This window comes from Ovis canadensis, chromosome 16, assembly GCF_042477335.2.
Source record: "Ovis canadensis isolate MfBH-ARS-UI-01 breed Bighorn chromosome 16, ARS-UI_OviCan_v2, whole genome shotgun sequence".
NCBI classification, from domain to species: Eukaryota; Metazoa; Chordata; class Mammalia; order Artiodactyla; family Bovidae; genus Ovis; species Ovis canadensis.
In genome coordinates, this window is record NC_091260.1 from 16,234,812 (window position 1) to 16,257,881 (window position 23,070).

General features: G+C 40.3%; 1 protein-coding gene across 4 annotated transcripts; it reads left to right on the plus strand.

Annotated features, from left to right (window-relative positions):
* The first annotated feature begins 3,313 nt into the window (after window positions 1–3,313).
* On the plus strand, window positions 3,314–16,420 carry NPM1 (nucleophosmin 1). 4 transcript variants are annotated; one of them, XR_011249548.1, is made up of 11 exons: window positions 3,314–3,697; window positions 5,507–5,586; window positions 6,143–6,262; window positions 6,550–6,643; window positions 6,842–6,948; window positions 7,048–7,118; window positions 10,507–10,570; window positions 10,915–10,998; window positions 11,748–11,849; window positions 12,849–13,663; window positions 16,069–16,420. XR_011249548.1 is itself a non-coding variant. In XM_069555800.1 (11 exons), the coding sequence occupies exons 1-11, from the start codon at window positions 3,640–3,642 to the stop codon at window positions 16,105–16,107; spliced, it is 894 nt and encodes a 297-aa protein (XP_069411901.1). In that variant the 5' UTR covers window positions 3,314–3,639; the 3' UTR covers window positions 16,108–16,420. The 4 variants fall into 4 exon arrangements, 2 of the variants coding, with proteins under 2 accessions (XP_069411901.1, XP_069411902.1); XR_011249549.1 differs by having other exon boundaries at window positions 10,507–10,561; XM_069555800.1 differs by having other exon boundaries at window positions 13,589–13,663.
* Window positions 16,421–23,070: the final 6,650 nt, after the last annotated feature.

The following is a 23,070-nucleotide window of genomic DNA, read 5'->3' on the forward strand; positions in this document are numbered from 1 at the left end:
GCTGATTGCCCAGGAACTAGAAGGAACAGGATTAAAAGATCAGAGACAAGATCTGATAAGAGTTCGACAGGAAGGACTTAGTGACTCAACAACAACAACATTCTTGAAAAGGGGTTAGTTTGTGGATGTTATTATTAATTATTCTAATTATTGTCATATGGTATGCCAGGAAAAAGGAAAAAAAAAACAGGAAAAAATAATCATACCTAGGAAACAGATAGAGGACTCAAATATCATGAGCTGCTTTAGGGCAACCTTAGTGTAGCGGCATTAATATTTCCTAGCCCTTCCTTCTCTTCCTGCATTTTAGCCATTAGATTGGGGGTGCACACAAAATTAAAATTAATTCCCTACCTACAAGGAACTCACATGTAAACACAATGAAACATGGTAACGTTAAATAGTGGCAGTCAGTGAAAGGAAAGTCCTTTCTTCTAATGTGTGTGAGCCTCGGCTGCAGCACAGTTTGTCCACTCAGGACTGTTTGAGCACATCTTGAAACCCATAGCACAGTTTGGTGCTATCATCACCCCTACCTGGAACGGCTCTCACATTATCTCCTATGAAACTCTGCCCCTCTCCTCTCCAAAGGTGGATGTTTCAAGTAAGCACATAATGAGAGGATGGATTTAAAATATCTGATAATAGAAAGTTAGTGGGAGAGATGGCAGTTTAGGCTCATTCCTAGATGCAGGTTCCTGGGTAGGGAAGATCCCCAGGAGAAGGGCATGGCGACCAACTCCAGTATTCTTGCCTGGAGAATCCCATGGACAGAGGAGCCTGGTAGGCTGCAGTCCATGGCGTCGCTAAGAGTCGGACACGACTGAGCAACTTCACTTTCACTTTTCAGTTTCATGCATTGGAGAAGGAAATGGCAACCCACGCTAGTTTCTTGCCTGGAGAATCCCAGGGATGGGGGAGCCTGGTGGGCTGCCGTCTATCAGGTTGCACAGAGTCAGACACGACTGAAGTGACTTAGCAGTAGCAGCTAGAACCTGGGACCCAAAACTACCAAGCCCACAGGCTGCAACTACTGAAGCCCCTGCGCCCTAAGAGCCCATTCCTTGCAACAAGAGAAGTCATCGCAATGAGAAGACCATGCACTTCAGCTACAGTGTCTCCCACTCGCCACAACTAGAGAAAAGTCAGCACAGTTACAAAGACCCAGCACAGCCAAAAATAAATATTAAAAAAAAACCCAAGTTGAGCAATATATGGATCATATGTGTTAATATACCAAACCTCCCCCCCCACAACTATGTAATCCTTCCCTTCTCCCCATATATAGTCTAGAAGTACAGTCACTCAACTGCTAACACTGATTAACCTTAGGGAATAGGAATGGGGATATGAGAAGAGGGGCAGTTTAGTTTTTCACCTGCTTAAGTTTAAATACTTCTAATTTATTTAAAAGATGAGTATTCATTACATTTTTAAGTCTGAGAAATGCAAAAAGTGTTTTTTTTAAATCAGTTGAGATCATATTTATCTATTCCATGAGATCATATCTAGACTAAGTGCCTGCAATATTGAAAGAGAAAATGTATTTATATAACACCAGCTATGGCTCCCAAATGGTACGGGCTCTGTGCAGAGCTGTATTGAATAATCATGGTCCAGAATCCAGAAATTACGAAGAGGTTCCAACTCTTGTTTGCGCAGGCTTAATGGGGGAGCCTGGTGGGCTGCCGTCTATGGGGTCGCACAGAGTCGGACACAACTAAAGCGACTTAGCAGCAGCAGCAGCAGCAGCAGAAGACATTAATCCCTTCTCCACCATCCTGTAGCTCCTCTCTTGAGACATTCTCATTCTAAACATCTAAATTCTCCTCAGCCACAGGCCTGTCCTCTCTTCTATCAGCCTTTCTCAGTTTTTTCTCTAGCAATTGCTCACACTCTGCATTTTAAAAGATCCAAGAACCAGGCTGGTGAAGACTTTTCTTCATCTGGGGGCAGGGAAAAGGAGGGTAACAGCTTAGTGCATTCACAGAGTGTAAGCATTGATTTCTGCAAATTTAGAAATGTTCTTCTGTTAGTAATTGGTTTATGTGAATCATAGTTTATCTCAAGTAGATTGTATTCAGAAAAAAAGAGGGTAGGGAATTACTGCCACTACTTTTACTCCTTACAGCACTTCTTCATTATTTGATCTGTTGACATAAAAAAGACAACTAGGGGAATCCTAGGAAAGTGTCCAGGGGCTGTGGTTGCGGGAGCGGTGGTCCTCAGTTTGTCAAAGCATAGCTTGAGATGCTCATATCCAGGCTTACTTCCAAAGAGACTAATTAATAGGCATTTCTTACAAGTCTTATGCCTTCTTTACAGGTCAGAATCTTCTCAGGAATGTTAGACTAAGAAGTGCACTGCCTCAGCCCCTCATACAATGAGGGTCTCATATAAGCACCCTCATGTAATCCTGTGAGCTGTTTTAGATGGATGTTAGTATTGAACTTGGAGCTAGAGAACCCTGTCAGTAATCACCTCATTAGTTTGGGCACCGGCTGGTTTCCTTATCTGAGAAGTGGGGATAGTCACACATATCTCACAGGATCTTACAGTGGGCACTCCGACGTGTCCGAGTCTTTGCGACCCTTTGGACTGCAGCTCGCCAGGCTCCTCTATCCCTGGAATTTCCCACAGAAGAACACTAGAATGGGTTTCCATTTCCTACGCTAAGGGATCATTCTGACCCATGGATCGAACCGGCGTCTCCTGAGTTGCAGGCGGATTCTTAACCCTGAGGCTCCGGGGAAGAGCAGTTTAAAACCTTCGGTCTGGAGAAATCACCCAGGCTTGGTTCCTGCCGTGCTCATGAAGAATAGGCCGATTCAGTCCCTTTTTGCCTCCGAATGACATAATGAAGGACAACTTCGGAGATGTTTCCTCAGAAAGGACAGGGCGATTAAAAACAGTTGAATAAGAGTGACCAGCAGCTACATCTTTTCTCTCCAACAGATGATATTCCATAGTTCACTGTATGTGGAACCACAAGCTTTAACTTTAGGGAAACAATGAATTCTGAGCCCAGCCCTTCAGGCAAGTCAAATAAAAACCCGCAGTGGTTATGCCTGTGTGGAGGCCTGCGAGGCACGAGGGGATGGAGAAAGGTGAATGGAGCCGCTCTCCGACCCACAACCAGCTCGCCCTCCAGTGCCTAACACAGCTCAGCGTTGCCGGCGCCATTTTGCTGGGTGGGCTGCGCAGGCTTTTGGCGCAAGGCCCGCGCGCCAGAGCGGGAGAGGACGTGGAAGGCTTGCAGGGAGGGGGGATCGCGCGCTACCCGGGGAAGCACGCCTGCGCACGGGACGCAGCTGCTGCGGAGGGGTGGGGCCGAGGTACAAGTGCGCGTGCTCGGTGGGAGCCCGCGGAGTACCTGGAGGAGGTGGGGGGCGAGGCAGAAAGGAGTGAGGTTGAAGAGCGCTTGCGCGCGAGAGCGACCGGGAGGGGCGGGTGCACAGGAGCACGCGCGCGGAAACGGGACTTGAGGAACTCTCGCGAGATCTCCAGGGTGCTATATATGTACGCGGGGAGCCCGCGTCCTTTCCCTGGTGTGATTCCGTCCTGCGCGGCTGCTGGTTCGAATAGTAGTCGTTTAATTCCGTCCGGCTTCTCTCCCACATAAGTGCGTGCCGCCAACCCATGGAGGATTCAATGGACATGGACATGAGCCCCTTGAGGCCCCAGAACTATCTTTTCGGTAACTGCTTGGGGGTTGGAGCGAGGCCGCGGAGGGCCTGGAGGCTTTGATGGGGGAGTGTAATCATGTCGAGGCCTGGGTTGGCGGAGAAAACTAAGCAGGCTGGAGGTCTGAGGGAGTCGGAAGCGAGCTGCCAGGATCCTCCAGCCTGAGGGATGGGGATCCAGGAGAGTCGAGCCGGCAGCACGGAGAGAGGGTGGGAAGGAGGGACGGCCTGAAGGCTGGAGCATGAGCGGTCGGGGCCTAGGGCCTGAAGCAACTTGGGAGCGACAGGTTGAGAGTTTGGCGTTAGCTGGGGCCCATGGTAGAATTCCAGCTAGTTATTCTTGGGGCTTTGTGACTTGGTAGGCTTCTGATTCCGGGCGGGTGCCTGATGCTGATCTCCGGGTTGGTGGTGCAGGAGGTTGTGTGGTTTCGGAGTGTGAGGCCTGAGCCTCCTTTCTGAACGAGAGGATGGATTGAGCATGGCGTTGTCATCGGGCCTCAGGGTCAGGACTGTAGGGCCAAGACTCGGTCCCGTTGCTTCGGCTGGTTACGCGGGGAGGGGAGGTGCGGCCCGGCCGGGCGTGAGGAGGCCGCGACCGCTGGGAGCACGTGGTTGCCACGTGGTTGGGAGGAGGGGGTGTGGGCGCTACATCCGGGGCTTTCTGGTGTCTTGTCACCCCCAAGCCTGGCGACTTAGGGCTTAATTGAGGCTGGTGGGCGGGAAATGTTAGGTCAAGTGGTTGGTAGCGCCAGGACTCTGGAGGTCTTTGTTCAGAGCTTAACATCTATGTTGGTAGTACTCGTTTAGAGAATCCTTTTTCTGATTTCACCGCGCCCACTTTACAGATGTGGTACCGAACTTAGAAGCGGCTTAAGGAAAATTAGACGATCCTTGCTTCCAGAACTACTGCATTACAAATGATTTGGCGGTAGAGGGAGACCAGGGAAGGCAGCCTTCTGTTAAACTTGGAAGGTTTGGGGGATTTCCCTCTCACGCACAGTGTACCATGCTAAGGGTCTGTCTTGGTTTTTCAGTCTCAACTAAACTTAATTGTTGACGCCATTTCCTTGTGTCAGGCTTTGAGGCATCTCTTCCAGTAACTATTAGATGGTAATTAAATAGAACTATTTAAAATTTAATTCTGACGGTATCTCAAATAATTGCCTATTCATGAATGGTAGTAGTAACATGCACTATATACGTTAAGGCTTTTATTCTTAGCATTTTGAAAAACTAGCGTTTCGGATCTATTTCTATCAAAATTTTTATGTTAACTCTATTAGAAATATCCTTAACATATTTTCATGTTTTAACTTCTGAGCAGAATTGAATGTGCATGATTTCTGACACCTCAGAAGTGGAATGTTGACCCCTGTAAGGAGTTTAGTTCTACATTTGTAGTTTTTCTGCTACAAATACAAGCTGTTGATGTAGGTGTTTGTGTAACTCTTGCCACTTCTAAATTTGGTTGGCACTTTTTTGGGGAATTTTGGTAGGTAATCAACTGTTTTAAATAGTGGGATTTTATCAACATTGTTAGGATGGGTTTGAATTCCAGCTTTCCTGAATTTTTGATCCTATTTCTGAGACTATGTAATTGAGAATTAAATAGTATAGGGGGAAAGTGGAATTTATAACGCTCTGTATGGATGTTATTTGATGTTGATAAACTTGTGATCAAGAAATGGAGGGAGTGGTACCTCTTCCTTTTTGGTAGCTAGAATAGTAAAAATTCCTTTACAAGTTAATGCTTTAGTTACACACACTGAAGTTTCAGTGTTACTTTTCTCCTTGTTACAGTTGGTTTTGTTCTTAATTTGCAGGTTGTGAACTAAAGGCTGACAGAGATTATCACTTCAAGGTGGATAATGATGAAAATGAGCACCAGTTATCTTTAAGAACGGTACTTAAACTTTTCAAAATAAATTACATAACTTTTCTTGATGTCAGCCTTTTAGTTGTTATTAGTTAAGTGTGGCTTAATACTTTATAATTGTGTTTTTCTGAGTAATTGTACATACTTGATTTTCTAAATGTGTGACAGGAAACTTGGCCTCTTTACCACTTGGCAATTGTAAAGTCCAGTCACACTGTTCAGCTTTCCTTATTTGTGTACTTCACTTCAGTTGGATTAAAAAGCCTTTTAAGAGAGGGATAGATACAGATATTACTTTATTCCCCACAGACAGCCTATAGCCTACAACCTAAGTTGTAAGTGTCTAATAAACGTTAGGTGACTTATACTTTGCATGCGTGATGACATAAACATATGTGTTATCAAATGTGTTTTTCTGTGTTTAGATTTACTGAATCTTAGTCGCATAAAACTTGAAGACAGCATTGTGCCCAAGTCAGTTTCTCTGGTCAGTGGTCATAATGAGAGGTTATAATTGTCTGCTTTTAAAACAACTAGTTTGCAGGGCTTGTAGAAAGTTGAAGCAGTGTTTCTGTCTTTCCAGGTCAGTTTAGGGGCTGGAGCAAAGGATGAGTTACACATTGTTGAAGCAGAGGCGATGAATTATGAAGGCAGCCCAATTAAAGTAACCCTGGCGACTTTGAAGATGTCTGTGCAGCCAACGGTAAGGGCGCATGGGTGCTGTTCGTCTGATTTTGTCTGATTGGATTTTATTCCAATTCTGTCACATTAAGAGATCATTTAGGTTACTCTTCTGTCACTGGGGTGACTGATAACTCTTGAACATGGTGGTAGCTGCTTGTTTATGAAAAAACAGGCCCACTGATGTGTTCATTTGGCTGATGGGTTTGCTTGTTCAGAAACATTTTAAAGTTATGAACAGATTTCATACCAAACATGTAACCTTTTATTTTTTTCCACAATATTTAGTGGTTTGTAATTTCTTTTTAGGTTTCTCTTGGGGGCTTTGAAATTACACCACCTGTGGTCTTACGGTTGAAGTGTGGTTCAGGGCCTGTGCATATCAGTGGACAGCACTTAGTAGGTATGTTACACTGTTTATTCTTAATGCAGTTGCCTTGTTCCCAATTTGGACTTTATAAAGTATGTGTAGTTCTGGTGCTCCTGTCTGTAATAGGTTCAAGTGGGAACCTAGTAATTTAAAACTAGAAAAGCAGTGTGTTTTTTTCTGAGTTCTTGCTGTTGAGTTTTAGTAGTGGCTAATAAAAGAAATTTATTTTAGCTGTGGAGGAAGATGCAGAGTCAGAAGAAGAGGAGGAGGAGGAGGTGAAACTCCTAAGTATATCTGGAAAGCGTTCTGCCCCTGGAAGTGGTAGCAAGGTTCCCCAGGTATGGATGTAATCTACTACACATAATATATTCTTGCCTTTAGTTCAGTAGTTTGGATAAGCACTTACTTATGAGTGTGTGTCCAATTATTTTTTAAAGAAAAAAGTAAAGCTTGCTGCTGATGAAGATGAAGATGATGATGACGACGACGACGATGATGATGAAGAAGAGTAAGTAGTAAGCCCCTAGAGACTTGACGTGGTTGTATGGGAGTGATGTGGGATTAAGTAACTGTTTAGTTACACAAGAGGTGAATGGTCAGTGGTTGCCAGTAAGGATGAAGTATGAAGCATTTCCTAAATATATTTGACTAGGTTCCTTTTTTTCCTGGGGAGGATTTAGTGGATACATTACTGTATGCTGTCTGCTGTATTTTATTACTGTACAGTAATAAATGGATCAGGCCTAAAAAGAATCTGAATAGCTCCAGCTGTATACATTTTGTAAGTTGTCACATGATGATTTTTTTCCCCAAAAAGGATTTTGGCCCATGGTTGTCTGGTCCTTAGGAGAGAATTAGATTCTAAAAGGGATTAGGGTTTTATTGGAGAGTTAAATGATTGTAAACAGGATTTGATATGTTTATTAACTAGGTTGGGCTGTGGTAAAGTTACAAACATGCTATGGAATAAAATGTTAGTCATAATTAGTCTTTCCTGTATGTTGCAATATAAAAATTTGTTAGTACTGAATGTTTAATTGCCTGACAGCTTTGTTCTTGAGTTCTCACGTTGGTCCCTACGTACTGAAACCAACTGGAGTTGGAATCTAACACAGGCTCTGAGAGAGCATGCACTGATGAAAAATAAAATCTGCAGATCAGGTTTTCAGTAACCTCAACTAGCCAGGCTGGTAGTTATTTACAAAGGTCTTTGAGCATGATTAAGAAAGCAGAAAATAGGAAAGAGTTGAATGCTTAAAATTCTAAGTTACCTGCATAACTTTCAAGACTTCCTATCTTTAAAAGGGATAATTCCTGATGTAACTACAGTGTGAATAGTTGGTGTTCTTGTCTTCCATGTCTCCTTTAAGTGTTCTTCAATTAGTTGATCAGGGAGGAATGAAGAGTGTAGGTGGTTAGCAGGTCCAAATCAGGAAGCGTTTTGGTAAAAGGGGAAGGTATATCGTCAGATACATGAGTAAGTAGAGGCAGTTAATAGATCCGTTGAGGGTACAAGTTTTAGATTCTGTTGGTTAGGAGATGATGATCAGTGGGTCCTGTTTTGGGGGTGGAAAGGGTATGGTGTGGGGTTGGTTGACTTGCTGTTGATGTAAGCAAGAAAAGCTGAAGACCATTTAGTACATTTAAAAGTTTAATATGGCCAACACAACACTGTTAACTGTATTCCAGTATAAAAAGTTTAGAAGTTACGGTTTCCAAATGCAACCTTGGTAGATGATTGTTACTGAGTGGCCCAGGCAACTGTAGCGGGTGACACTACAGGACAGTTTTCAGGGGCCGGGGAAGTGTTAGGTGCGCAAGCCCGGTTGACCTGGGGCCCCTGTTGGGCAAGAGTGGCCGTTCTCCAAGTGGCCCGTGCTTAGGGCTGAGTCCTGATGCCCCTTGGGCTGTACTTCCTTCCAAGCTGTAGGTTTTCCCACAGGAGCCAGGTCAAGTGAGGGGGTAGTGGAGACTGTTCTGGTTCTACATTCAGGTGGCAGTGGGAAAAGTGGGGCTATCGAGAAAAAACACCCTCTCCACCTGTTTTATTAGGGGATATTCTGACGAAGTGAAACTGCTTACAGTCCTGGTCGTGGTTGTATATAAATCATTGTCATCTTACTTTTCATTATGGGTGTAGCACGTGTAGTTTTTGGGTACTAGGGCCAAAATTGATTTAAAAATCCCTGATAAAAGTCACATAAAAGGTTTTATATGCTTTTAGTGTAAATTATATGGTACTTTATGCAGTTAACACAGCAGGTGTTTTTCTCTGGTATTGGAAAAGAAGTGTTTCTTTGGTTGAACATAGATAAAGTTGTCTTATTTTTGAGACTATATAATACTCAGTTTGTGAGGTAATTAAAATTTCAAGCAATTCCGCTATTTACTGTTTCAGACTTCTGGACTTCTCTAATAATTGGATTCCACTCCCCACCCCCAACCCCCCAGTTTGTACATTTAGAGTGTACAATTCTGTAGTTGATGGTATATGCCCAGTTGGGCAGCCAAGTTCAGAACCTTTCATCACCTCAAAAGAAACCAAGGTATAAGCCCTCATTTTCTCCAGCTCTAGTCAACCACTAATACACTTTTTTTTTTTTAGATTTGTCTGTTTTGGATGTTTCATATAAATGGAATCATAATATGTGCCCTTTTCTGCTGGTTTGTTTCACTTGGCCTCAGTGTTTTTAAGATTCACCTTTGTAGCATGTGCCAGTACTTGTTTTCTGTTATTGAGCTATAAGAACTTTTGTATGTTTTGGAAACAAATCCCTTAGAATTTACAAATGTTTTCTCCCATCCCATGTGTTGTCTTCTTTGTGTGACAATCCTTTACAGAAAAGTTTTTTACTTTCATAAAGTCCAGTTAATTTTATTATTTGTGCTTTTGGTGTCAAACCTAAGAACCATTCCAGTTTTATAATTTTAGCTCATTTTTGATCTTTTATCCATTTTAAATTGTGTATGTACTGTGTTTTGTATGTACTGTGAGGCAGGAGCCAGGTACTGTGAATACCCAGTAGTCCTAGCACCATTTGTGAAAGATCTTTCCCCATTGACTGCTCTTTCCCCCCTTGAAGATAGTTACTATGCTTACATAGTTTTGTTTCTGGACCCTTCAGTTCCATGTCTGTCCTACCTCTAGGAAAACATTCTGATTTCTGTTGCTTTGTAGTTTTCATACACCTTAGTTTGTAGTTACTTAACATGAATGCTTCAACATCGTTCTTTCTCAGGTTCGTTTTGGCTTCCTTGAGCTTCAGTGTGAGTTTTAAGATCAGTTTCTATGGAGAAGCCACCTAGGATTCTTTTAGGGATTGTGTCAAATCTGTAAATTTGGGGAGTTGCCATCTTAGTATTTACTAGTCCATGAATGTGGGATGTTGCTATTTTAATTTCTTTAACCCTATTTTCATTTTCAAAAATCTACTTTCAGTTGTGAAAAATAAGACTCTACCATCTTAACTATTTTAAGTGTGCAGTTTAGTAGTTTTAATCATCATGACATTTTGTTTAACAGGTCAGGCTCGGCTAGTAATACTAAAAACCGTAACCACTGAATAAAAAGTCCCCATTTCCACCTTTCCCCTGGCAGCCACCCATCTTCTGGTTTCTGTAGAGTGATTGCTTTAGGTAAACCTCAGATAAGGAGAATCGCACAGTACTTGTCTTGTGTCGGTCTTGACTGTCTCACTTAGTGTGATGTCCGTAAGGCTCATCCATATGCTGCATTTGACAGGATTTCCCTCAAGGATTGTGCTTGCAGTTCTTTTGTCGACCCCCAAAAGTTTGATTTGCTTTGACTAAACTTGCAAGGTCTTCCACTTTCTAGATAAGCTTTCTAGATTTGTTGAGTACTTTGAATAAGTAATAAGCACTTACTTCATTTGTAGTGATGATGATGACGATTTTGATGAGGAAGTTGAAGAAAAAGCTCCAGTAAAGAAAGTAAGTAAGGTACAGTAATTTAAGATTGTTGGAAATAGTAACAAAAGGTGGGGATTTTTTGATGCCATTGCTTGTTTGATGGTTATCAAAAGTTGTCGTTGAAGATGCTGATCTCCTACTTAAAATTGCTCTTGAGTAGGGCTATTTTGAAAACATTCCTAATAGTGAAGAATGAACTTGTTTTCTTTGTGTAGTAGTAGCCTTCTCCCCATTAGCCCTTTTGTGAAAATGATTATTTTATCTTAACCTGACTGCTGCTTTTATATGGTTTGGGGCAGTTTAATTTGCAGTAACTCTGTTCTGTAGGGAGGGGCATTGATTAAGATTAATGTGATGAATTTAATTAATTGCAGTCTGTACGAGATACTCCAGCCAAAAATGCACAAAAATCAAACCAAAATGGAAAAGACTCAAAACCGTCAACACCAAGATCAAAAGTAAGTGGTAACAGATGTACTAATACGAGCTTCACTGAAGTGGTTAGGTTCTCCTGATGTCATAAAATTTGGTAGGTCTTTGGAGAATGACTTCAGGGTGTCAAAAGAGCTAAAATGTGCTTACTTTATCAGCATTCATCCTATACTGGACAGTTGACCCTGGAACGATTTTAAGCTGCATGGGCCCATTCATCATGGGTATAAGTGGTAAACACTGTAGTACTGCACATCCGTGGTTGGTTCAGTCTGGATGCAGAGGGATCACAGATGTGGAGGGCTGACAGTAAGTTAGTAATAGGCATATTATTGACCATGGTGAGTGCTGGGGTCATCTGTTGAGATTCACTGGTCAACTGTATATTGCGGCTGGCTTTCTCATAAGGGAGAAAGCCAACAAAGATTCCTGTGATATTGTGTTACTTAAGGGTTCTTCCTTATATATAAAATGTATATTTATCACATAGGGCAGTTTCTCACAGCTGGCTGCATATTGGGAGATTTTTTCTTAAGTTCTGTGGAATGGGCCCCAGGCGTAAAACTAATACCTTTGATTCATTCTTGGGTACCTTCTAGTTTCCTTTTCCTTTCGTAAGGAATAATTTAAGGGCAAAAATAATTGTTCAGATGAATTAATTTATATTGGTAACTCAACTCTGGTGTATACACACTTGTTTTTATAGTAAAGGATTTAAGAATTTTATTTATTGAGAAAATCCAGATACTGTGTTGAAATTTACTTTTTCTTCCAGGGTCAAGAATCCTTCAAGAAACAGGAAAAAACACCTAAAACACCAAAAGGACCTAGCTCTGTAGAAGACATTAAAGCAAAAATGCAAGCAAGTATAGAAAAAGTGAGTAAAATAATATTCCTTCAACTTTCTGGGGATTGGAACAGGACTGTTTCTCATTTTTTATCCCAATATACCTGCCCTTTTGTGGTGTGAAATTCTCTCAAAAATGGCTTACTAGTTTATAATCTCTGGTGATTTCTTTTTTTGTATATTTGAATTTACATGTGCTTTATTTTCCATTATAAAAGGAACACAAGTAAGTTGATTGTAAGATATATTCTGACTTCAGATGTTAAATTAGACCATTTCCCATTGCCTGTTCTATTAATAAGATGCCACAGTACCAGCAGAGGGCGTATGAGTCTTCTAAAATTGCAAACAGCTGGAAATGTAGTCTGGCTGTTACAGTTTAAAAAAAATTACTCACTTTTGACTAGTCAGAAACATTCTTCAACAAATGAATTATTTCTATTTGCCTTTTGCACCAAGGTGTCACCAGTCAGTACATGTGATGCTTGAATATTTGAATGACAAACATGTTTACATTTAGTTATCTTTTGTCTTAAATAGTGGCAACATGTGAGAAAAAGATTAGCTTTTGTCCTACTTGCTTGATCTGTAGTTGGGCGAATCTACATTTCATGGACTTTAGTGAACTCTGGAGTATGGCGTAATTGGTTTAAATGCCTTGAAACATATTTGAGAGGAACCTTTAAAATTCTGTGAACAATATTAATATTCTTAGACCTCAATTATTGAAAATGAATGTAGAATTGAGAGGAAAAGTTAATGACTCCTTTTCCCTTGTTTGCTCTATGCTTTCTAGGTTCTGCAAGGCTTCAGTAGATTTCCTTTCCTTATGCAGTTAGGAGTCAGTTGGAAAACTAACGTTTTAGAACCAGAATGTATTTCTTGATTTGTTTCAGTACTGCTGTAAACCTTTTAGCCTTCCTGGTATCACTGCTGTGTTTTTAGCCCTCGCATACAGTGCTTGACTGACAATTTAGATATCCTCCCCCTCAATTTTAATATGGTCCTATCTCCTTGGTTTAATTGCAGGCACATTGAACAGCCCTGGGCACTACTGGTAAATTAAGCCCAAAGATGGGGAGAGGAAAAGGAGAGACACATATAGTCCAAACTGAGTATCATCAACAATCCAGACTGAAGTCTTCTATTTTAATCTCAATCCCCTTTCCTGATTGGCCACCCACCCATACCCCTTCCAGGCTGGAAGCAATCAATTGATCTCCTAAAACACTTTGCCTGCTGTGATTCAGTGAACCTTATACTTTGCTTTCTATTTGTACAATTGCCTCGCCTCTGACCATGTATTTCCCTAGCTGCTCAATAAATATTTGAATCAAATAACAGATGTGGCAGTAATTTAAAAGTAAATTAAAGTGAGGTTTATTTTCTAGGTGATAAGGCAGTTAAGAATTCACCACACCTGAAACTCCTTCCTCTTTCTTAAATGCATAGAAGATTCAGGTTAACAATTTTTGTCACTTGTGTATATGATACTCAAAGGGGCTGTCTGTTTTTTAGAGTGGTTGGGAGTGGGTGGGCGGAAGTCAGAAACTTACTCAGTATGGAAGACCTCGGTCCTAATATGCTCTGCAAACGTCTTTCTAGGCTTTTTTAAAAAGGATTTATTCAGTATTAAAAGATTTGAAATGACAAGGAATGATCACAAATAATCCCGTGTCATAAATAGCACGCAAATCTTTGAGGAATTTCATAATGATCTCCCTCAAAAAATGCTTCTATACTTACCCTTAATGCTTTTGTCTCCATAGGGTGGTTCCCTTCCCAAAGTGGAAGCCAAGTTTATCAATTATGTGAAGAATTGTTTCCGGATGACTGACCAGGAGGTAACTGAACTTTCTGGAGACATGACCAAATCCAGAATTTTTATTGTGATTTATTATGGTTGTTTAGTCTCTTTAGGTATTGGCTTCTTTTAAAAGGTTCCTAACCACAGACAATACTTCAGATTAAATACATGGAAACTCTTAAGAATTTAGTTGGCAAAAACTGAGAAGATAACTTTTTTAGTACATTTTTCCCAGCTTTTATATAGTTGGTAAATTATTTCTTGGTTACTGAACTCAGTTTGCTTTTGGTACCATGTTGGCTAAGGAAATGAGCTGTGGTTTTCCTTGCTGCTCCATTTGGCTCCTTGGGACAGTCTGGTCTTTTTGCTTTCTTAAGAGTTGGCAGAGATGATTTTCTTCATAGATGTTATGGGAAGTACATGTTGCTGAAATAGACTTAAGTGTAAAATCTGGAAGCAGGAAGCCAAATTGTACTCAATATATTTTAATATGAAGGCATTTTGTCAGTAAAAGAAAAATCATGCATTTATTTTTACTGTCTTCTAGTTGACGACTCAAGTTGTAAAGGAAAATGTAAAAGCTGGTACACAAGGTTGCTAGGCATTATGTACATACAGGACATGCTCTGTGTTGTTTTTGTCAGGACTCCCTCAGTCTCCTGTGTTCAGCTTTCTTCAGTAAATTAAGAAATTTGTTATTAGAGCTCTTTTTCTGCCACAGTATTTAGTACTTAAATCACTTAATGGCAACACTTTTTCTCAGGTTTGAAAGCCTTGCAGTGATTTAATATTCTTTACGTGAGTTAGCCTTCATTGCCGTGGCCTTGAGATGATCAGATTGAATCTTTTTGATTCTTTTGGTTGCTATTCTTTATGTATATTTGAATTCCAGAATGCCAGTGTATATTCTGTGAATTTTCTGAATAGCGGGCATTTTAGTAAAATAAAAGCCCTTTTAAGATGGTACAGTAGATAATTATTAATTCAGTGTTGAAAATCATGGCAAGTGAGATATATAAATTATCATCTATAACTGGTAAGCATAAGAAAATATGTAATTTAAGCTAATACCAAAGGAAGTGGTAAAATACAATTTTTGATGAAGAAAAATTCATGTGATGATAAAGTTGAAATTGCAAAGGCCTTCTAAATAGTATAATACCAGTCTTGTAGCTGAAATGACTGAACTCACTGCTATCAGAAGTACTTTCTGACTTCACAACTGAAAGCATAATTTGAAGTGCCAAGATGAAATTCCTGTAATAATGAAAAATATGATCATTCACTTCACTATTAATGGAAATTACCAAAACACTGCATGTGTCACATGTTTATTGCACAGTTGCAGATATGAATAATCACAGTGTATAAAATAGCTTCCCATTGCTTGTGCAGTTTTTCTTTAGAGTTGCTTGTGAGAATTAGGCTAATAAAATCTAAATGGGACCTGAGAAATAGCAACCTTTTGCAGAAATTCTTGAATTAAAGAGTTAAGAAAATATACTACCTTTTGAGGAAATAACTGCAGATAAAAGTTTTGCTGAATGTTTGTATAAAGGTACAAACAATGTTTGGTCAAAGTTGAAGCATGAATTACTCCAGGGTCAGTATTCTCTATAAAGCAGATCAAGGAACATCTGATAACCTTTTGACTTTTTCAAATACTGTGAAATAGTTCGGTATGTGCATTTAACTTAATGATTAGAGAATGACATGATGCTCAGTTCCTGTTGATGTGAAGCAGTACAATGTCATTAGTTTTCAGGAGTGGAAAGACAAGTCGTGGAAGACGGTTTTATGTGTTTAAACTGGAAGAGCTTGTCTGAGTAACTAATATATATATATATATATACTGCCTCATATGTCTGCTCATTAATAAAATAATTTGGATGTGACCACTCTAGAAACTTAAAATGTACCAAGATGATAAGCCTAACTAAGGAATTTATAAGCAAATTCTATAAAACAAGGAACTATTAAGATATCATGGAAATATAATTAGAGATAAAGAAGGATATTACTGGTATATTTATATAGTTTATTTCAGATAAATGTAACTTTTTAGTATGTGTCCCATGTACAGGTGCATGTTTGTCTCTGAATTTGGCCCTAAAGCAGGTGGCATTGAGGCAACATTGACCAAACTAGTCTGATTTCCTTAGCTAAAGGTCTAAGCTGTTAAGTGTATATTAGTATGAAAGTGACTTTGTGTACAAGAATCCTATAATTTATGTAAATGTATGATCATTCAATTTATGTTCAATCATTCAATTTGAAATTAAATTGTAAGTTTCCTTGAAATCAGTTATTAATTAACTAGAGTGAACCTTTTTGGTGGTGGAATGAAAAATAGCTATTTTGAATTGTACAGAGACGTGGTTTAATTTATTGGTGTCTATGAAGTGTTGTGGTTTTTCAACCACATTTCTTTTTTTTTTCCAGGCTATTCAAGATCTCTGGCAGTGGAGGAAGTCTCTTTAAGAAAATAGTTTAAACAGTTTGTTAAAAATTTTCCGTCTTATTTCATTTCTGTAACAGTTGATATCTGGCTGTCCTTTTTATAATGCAGAGTGAGAACTTTCCCTACCGTGTCTGATAAATGTTGTCCACGTTCCATTGCCAAGAATGTGTTGTCCAAAATGCCTGTTTAGTTTTTAAAGATGGAACTCCACCCTTTGCTTGGTTTTAAGTATGTATGGAATGTTATGATAGGAATAGTAGTAGTGGTGGTCAGACAGATGGGAATGGTGGGGAGACAAATATACATGTGAAATAAACTCAGTATTTTAATAAAGTAGCCCTGTTTCTTTTTCTATTATCCTCTTTATACTTTGTCAAAGAAATACATTTACATAATCAAATGTTCCTCAGACCTTCCTACCACCCAGCCTAGCCTTTCACTCCCAAAGAAAATCCGGCATGTTAAATAACCTGCAGCAGCCTTTCTCAGCCTGGCTTCTCTGTGTGAACCAGAACAAAAAATGCTTGCTGTGACTATCTTTTTCAGTACATAAGGTATTTGAGATTCTTGGGGGAGGATAATTTATTGCATGTAGTGGTTACTTTAGAACATTAGGGGACTAATCCTTAGAACCCCTGTAACTGTCTTAGCAAGATTCAGTTGCATGACGGGGCAAGACTCCTCTGCTACTTGTCTTGCTGTCGTGTGTCCTCCAATAGTTTCTAAGGTTGCTTTATTGATGCTGTTCTGGAGTTTAATGTCTTGCAATCTTCTGGACCCTGGGTGGACTGTGGGTCTAGTCTTGAGACTCTCAGGTGTTTTCTTGGGAGATTTAATCCTGCTAAACTCCCATGCATTCTTAGGCCTGTATGATTCTTTGTTTATCCTCATTCCTTTTTGTTTAAACTTGGAGAGAGACTTTATTTTCTGTCTTCAAATTTGTGTTGGTTTTCTTTTTTTAATTTCCATATGTTCTTCCTTGGTTCTTGGGATGTAGTATCTAGAGTCTGAAAAAGACCTTTCTTCATGCATTGTTTACTCATTACCCCGCTCACTCCCAGCCTATTAATTTCATATTGTATATTGATTAGAAGGGTGGTACTTGATGACTGGGTTCTAGTTCCAGATTATTTTGATGGCGGTCTGAAGACACTAGCTTTTCCATCTCTGGGGTAGTTTTCCAGAGTAGATTAATTTTGCGGGGTGGGAAAAAATACTGGGGTAGTACTGTCTTGTCTGATCTGTTTCCAAGTGTTAGGTTTCTCTTCTAGTCAATTACATTGTGATTTTCTTCATCAATTATTCAATTATATCTGAATAAGCTGTGTCTGCCCTGTAGCTCCTCTTTATTTTAATGGAGGCATAACTGCTGCTGCTGCTAAGTCACTTCAGTCATGTCCGACTCTGCGACCCCATAGACGGTAGGAGATGGTAAATGTTCAGTGTTCTTAATTGAAATCACATCGGTTTTAAAAGATGTTTATGTACTTCAGATTTAAAAGATGATCTGCTTTAAATTGATAGTAAAATCCCAAATCACTTAGCCATCCTATATTAAAAAATTGCTGGTGTTCAAATAATGCAACTGCATTAAAGTTGAGTTATTCCTTCCCTAGGTAGTGTTTTTTAATTACTGTTTGTGATGTAGGAGTGTTAGGTAATTACTAGTATTAGTTGTTTAACATGTTCAGAAGTAGAAGGCTGCTTGCTGATGGTAATGTCTGAAATTTGTATTGAGTTGCGTTGTGTGGAAGTTGAACATTTGGTTTACCTGATGGGCACTTCTGTGTGGCAGGGAACCTAAAAGAACTTCCCACCATTCTGAGGGAAAGCAGTTGGCCTTACTGATTGTTCTGTTCTTAGCTTATTAAACACAGCTAATCAAATCTAGAGGGCTGCTTTTTTTTAAAGGACAGGAATTAAAGATTCCCTGTGCCTCAGAAGTCTCTGATAGTGCTATCTGTTAGATATCAGCCAATTAAACATGATAGTAATCTGGAAGTTAAATTACTACTACTCCCAGGCTTAGGAAATCTCTTTTAAAGACACTGACTTCCCTTTGTTCTATATAAACTACTCAGTGTGATTGGTCATAAATCATTATTGGTATAAATGCTAAAAATAAGTATAGTTAACGGGAATCCTAAATCCTATGGACAGGAGTTTGGTGGGCTCCTTTGTCCATGGGGTCGCAGAGTCAGACACAGCTGAGTACATGCAACCAACTATAGAAAACAACTTAATATTTTTACTTTTAAATCTCTACTGTACAGCCTCTACCTAATTTTGAAAAACATTTAATGTTTTCATTTACCAATTTTGAGAATGATGTTGATGTCTTAGCGTACCTGAAAGTAACAAGTGTTCTGAATTCAAATTTTTTGTTTAACTTGAGTATTTTTTCAAAACTATAAAAAATTTTTGTTGAAATATAGTTGATATAGAATGTTGTGTTATTCTGGTGTACAGCAGAATGATTCAGTTTATACACATACAGACAATTCTTTTAAAAAATGTTTTCCATTATGATTAATCCCAGGAATGTATTGAATATAAGACTTTGTTGTCTATACATTCTATGTGTAATATTTTGCATTTTCTAACACCAAATTCCTAGTCCATCCCTCCCCTACTTGCCTTCCATTTGGCAACCACGTCTGTTCTGCTGCTGTTTCACAAATAGGATCATTTGTGCTGTATTTTAGATTCCACATAGAAGTGCTACATGGCATTAATCTTTCTCTTTCTTGACTTAGTATGGTAATCTGTAGTTGGGTCCACGTTTGTGCAAATGGCATTATTTCATTCTTTTTTTTAAATGGCTGAGTAATGCTCCATTCTCTCCTCACCCTCTCCAGTGTTCATAGACTTTAATGATGTCTACTGAATTCAGGTTTAAATACATTTTCTTTATCTCAGACCTTTATCTCTTCCACAGAGCTTTGGTTCCTTAAAAGTGGCATTTAGACATCACAGCCTGGGTGGGAGTTGATGGTTCATTAATACTGAGCTGATGTTGGTTAGCAGACCTGGATGATCAGATCAGACCCTTTGCAAAAAGAAGAACATTTTTGAGTTTTAGGAGGGCAAAGATAACATTTGTCTGCAGGAAGCTTCTCTTTTTGATGCCTTTTCATTTTCATATCTTTAGGTCATGGGTGAGAACTCTACAGAGTTACCTTCAAACCTGAACCAGAGAACAAAGTAGGTTAATAAGGGAGGCTATTTGAGAGCTGTCCAAATTCCTGGATCATGCATATGATAATAAAATGAGGTTTAGAGTCCTGTGTAAAACTTTTAAAAGCTATTTAGTTAATGGGGAGGGGATTGTGTATACATTGTCAGGATAGGGCTGTTTTTGTTTGAAATTATCCAAGAAAAGGTTGAGTCACAAAATTAAAGGTTAGTGGTCTGGGCTGTGGAGATACAGGGTTAAAGTCTAAGCAGAAAGTCTAAGGCTACCTTCTAGCCAGGTCTTAACAAAAGAACCAGTCGCTCCCTGACTCATGAACTTGGCAGTAGACATCCCATTTTAATGCTGTGAAAGTTCCAAGAGCTGATCTAGAGAAAATTTTACAGCTGCATCTGTGCTAAGGGTCTACTTTTCTCACTGAGCTGCTTGATCCTCTTGAAGACTTGAGGCTGTGTTTGTCCTATTTTCTTAGGCTAAAAGTTCTCTCATCTTGTCTCCAAAATATAAGGACTCCCTGAATCTTTTGATTCTTAGATTTGGAAAGGTGGAAAAGGAATACTCTGTCCCAAAGCATCTAAGTGCTTAGGATTAATCAGCAGGCAGAACACTTAACTGCCCTCCAGGGGTTCCTTTCCATTGGGCAAGCAGCCTGCATACATTCTCAAGTACCCTTGAGACAACCAGAGAAGTTTTGCCGATGAGATCTGCTCAGAAAATTGCAGACTTGCTAGCTTAGTGCTGGGAATTTGAATGGACCAGTGTCCAGCTCCCAACACCAAATTAGCACAGGGCCACCTGGTTTCCGCTACCATAACTAGCTGGACTAGTAACAGCGTTTTCATTGGCCTCCTTAAGGCCACTGTCCTTATAATGTATCCATGCTGCAGTAAGCTTAGTTGTTAGCCTTGTTAAAAACAGGCTGGGCTTCGGCCCTTACTTACCAAGCCTTTGTTAAATTGACAAACAAATGGGTATATCCACATTGAGTACTGAAAGTGTTAGTCACTTAGTTGTGTCCAACTCTTTGCAACTTTATGGACTATAGCCTGCCAGGCTCCTCTGTCCATGGAATTCTCCAGGCAAGAAACTGGAGTGGGATGCCATTTTCTTCTCCAGGGGATCTTTCTGACCCAGGGATTGAACCCTGGTCTCCTGCATTGCAGGCAGATTCTTCACCATCGGAGCCACTGAGGAAGCCTCTGAGTACTAGTTGGCAATAAAAAGGAATGATAGTGATAACAGCAACCAGGTGGGACTTGCCAGGTAGTTCAGAGGGTAAGACTACTTTCCAGTGCAGGGAGCGTGGGTTTGATGACTGGTCTGGGAACTGAGGTACCACAGCTGCATGGTGCAGCCAAAAAAGACGGGTGAGGATGAATCTCAAACATGCTGAGCAAAAGAAGCCAGGCATGGAAGAGCACAAACTGTGTATGGATGCATTTATGTGAAACGAATCTAGTGTCAGCATATGAATGGTAACTTGAGACTAGGGATGGGTGTGGGGAGATTGCTCAAGAAAGGTCTTTCAGTTCAGTCCAGTCCAGTCCAGTCGCTCAGTCGTGTCCGACTCTTTGCGACCCCATGAACCGCAACACGCCAGGCCTCCCTGTCCATCACCAACTCCTGGAGTTCACTCGAGTCTGAGCCATCGAGTCCGTGATGCCATCCAGCCATCTCATCCTCTGTCGTCCCCTTCTCCTCCTGCCCCCAATCCCTCCCAGCATCAGAGTCTTTTCCAGTGTGTCAACTCTTCGCATGAGGTAGCCAAAGTGTAGGAGTTTCAGCTCCAGCATCATTCCCTCCAAAGAAATCCCAGGGCTGATCTTCAGAATGGACTGGTTGGATCTCCTTGCAGTCCAAGGGACTCTCAAGAGTCTTCGCCAACACCACAGTTCAAAAGCATCAATTCTTGGGCCCTCAGCCTTCTTCATAGTCCAACTCTCACATCCATACATGACCAGTGGAAAAACCATAGCCTTGACTAGACGGACCTTTGTTGGCAAAGTAATGTCTCTGCTTTTCAATATGCTATCTAGGTTGGTCATAACTTTTCTTCCAAGGAGTAAGTGTCTTAATTTCATGGCTGCAGTCACCATCTGCAGTGATTTTGGAGCCCCAAAAAATAAAGTCTGACACTGTTTCCACTGTTTTCCCATCTATTTCCCATGAAGTGATGGGACCAGATGCCATGATCTTCGTTTTCTGAATGTTGAGCTTTAAGCCAACTTTTTCACTCTCCACTTTCATCAAGAGGCTTTTTAGTTCCTCTTCACTTTCTGCCTTATGGGTGGTGTCATCTGCATATCTGAGGTTCTTGTTATTTCTCCCGGCAATCTTGATTCCAGCTTGTGCTTCTTTCAGCCCAGCGTTTCTCATGATGTACTCTGCATAGAAGTTAAATAAGCAGGGTGACAATGTACAGCCTTGACGTACTCCTTTTTCTATTTGAAACCAGTCTATTCATGTCCAGTTCTAACTTTTGCTTCCTGACCTGCATATACGCATAAACATTTGTTGAATTCCAAGCACTTAAAAGTTATACATAAATAGTGCCTTAAAAGGCCTTTTGAAGGCTTGTCGACTTAAAGCCTCTGCCTAAAAGTTGAGAGATGTTACATTTGGTGGAAATTTTCAGGACTTCAAGCTTGGGAGACTGCGTCTCAAGTGACAGAACTGTTTGGAGGAGGTGGGTGGAGGAGTTGGGTTTTACAGACGTTTGCAACAAAGCAGGTAGTCTGAAAGTCAAAAGTGTTTCTGTGAATTAAAACCAGATACCTCAAGGAATTTAGCGCTTTTCTATATATGGGAAAATGCGAGAGTCTGGGCTCATTGAAATCTTGCCTTACATATGCATCTGGGCTATCTGGGGCCAATAACCTGCTGTTTTCAAGCTCACTGTAGGGAGTGGCTACAGCCTGATAGCTGCTGGATCATAGGTATTGTTCTCTCCCTGGTTGCCTAAGGGGCTCCAAAATTCACGTTTGGAGGGCCAAAGTCACTCATCACTGACATCCTGGTTTACTGATTGGGCAGGAAATACTCCATTTCTCAGGCTTCTGTACCCCGTTTTCACCCTCTTGCAACTAACTCGCACCCATCCTTTTCCCACTTGGAGACAATTGATATCTTTTCCCTGGAATACTTTGTATGGCTGGCTTTCCCATCTTTGGGTCTTAGCCGAAGTATTGCTAATTGGTGCTCTCTATCCCATTGTTTTCCTGCAATGTACTGTTAAGCTTGAATTTATCTCTTGGCTTATTTGCTTATTGCTTGTCTTAGTAGAAGTGAAGTGCTTTTTAAAGCAAAGGCTTTGTCTGCCTTCTCCCAGGGCCTGATGCAATAGTGATTGAATAAATTGGAGAGAAGTGACTACCAAACTAGTGACCCATATTGCTACATGAACATGTCAAATTTGAATAGAAAAAGCTCGCTTAAGATTCATTTGGTAAATCAATAGGTTTGAAGGTGTGAATGATGGGGAAAGGGAAGAATGTAAAAATTTGATTTGAGTAGAAAAATTCTTTTCAATAAATTGAGAATGATCCTGCTTTCCTGCTTGGTGAACAAAAAATAATGAGATACTAACCTGAAAACCCTGATCAGGATTATTAAATAATAACTAAAACCTTTGAAACCTTCATTGTGAGCCAGACCAAATGACCTCATTTGGTAACTCACAGCAACTCAACACTTGTTGCTGTTCTTAGATGTGGAAGATGTGGCTTGTAGATGAGGAAGCTTGTAGGAATTTGTAAGTAAGTGTTGGAGGCAGTACTCAAAGCCAGGACCT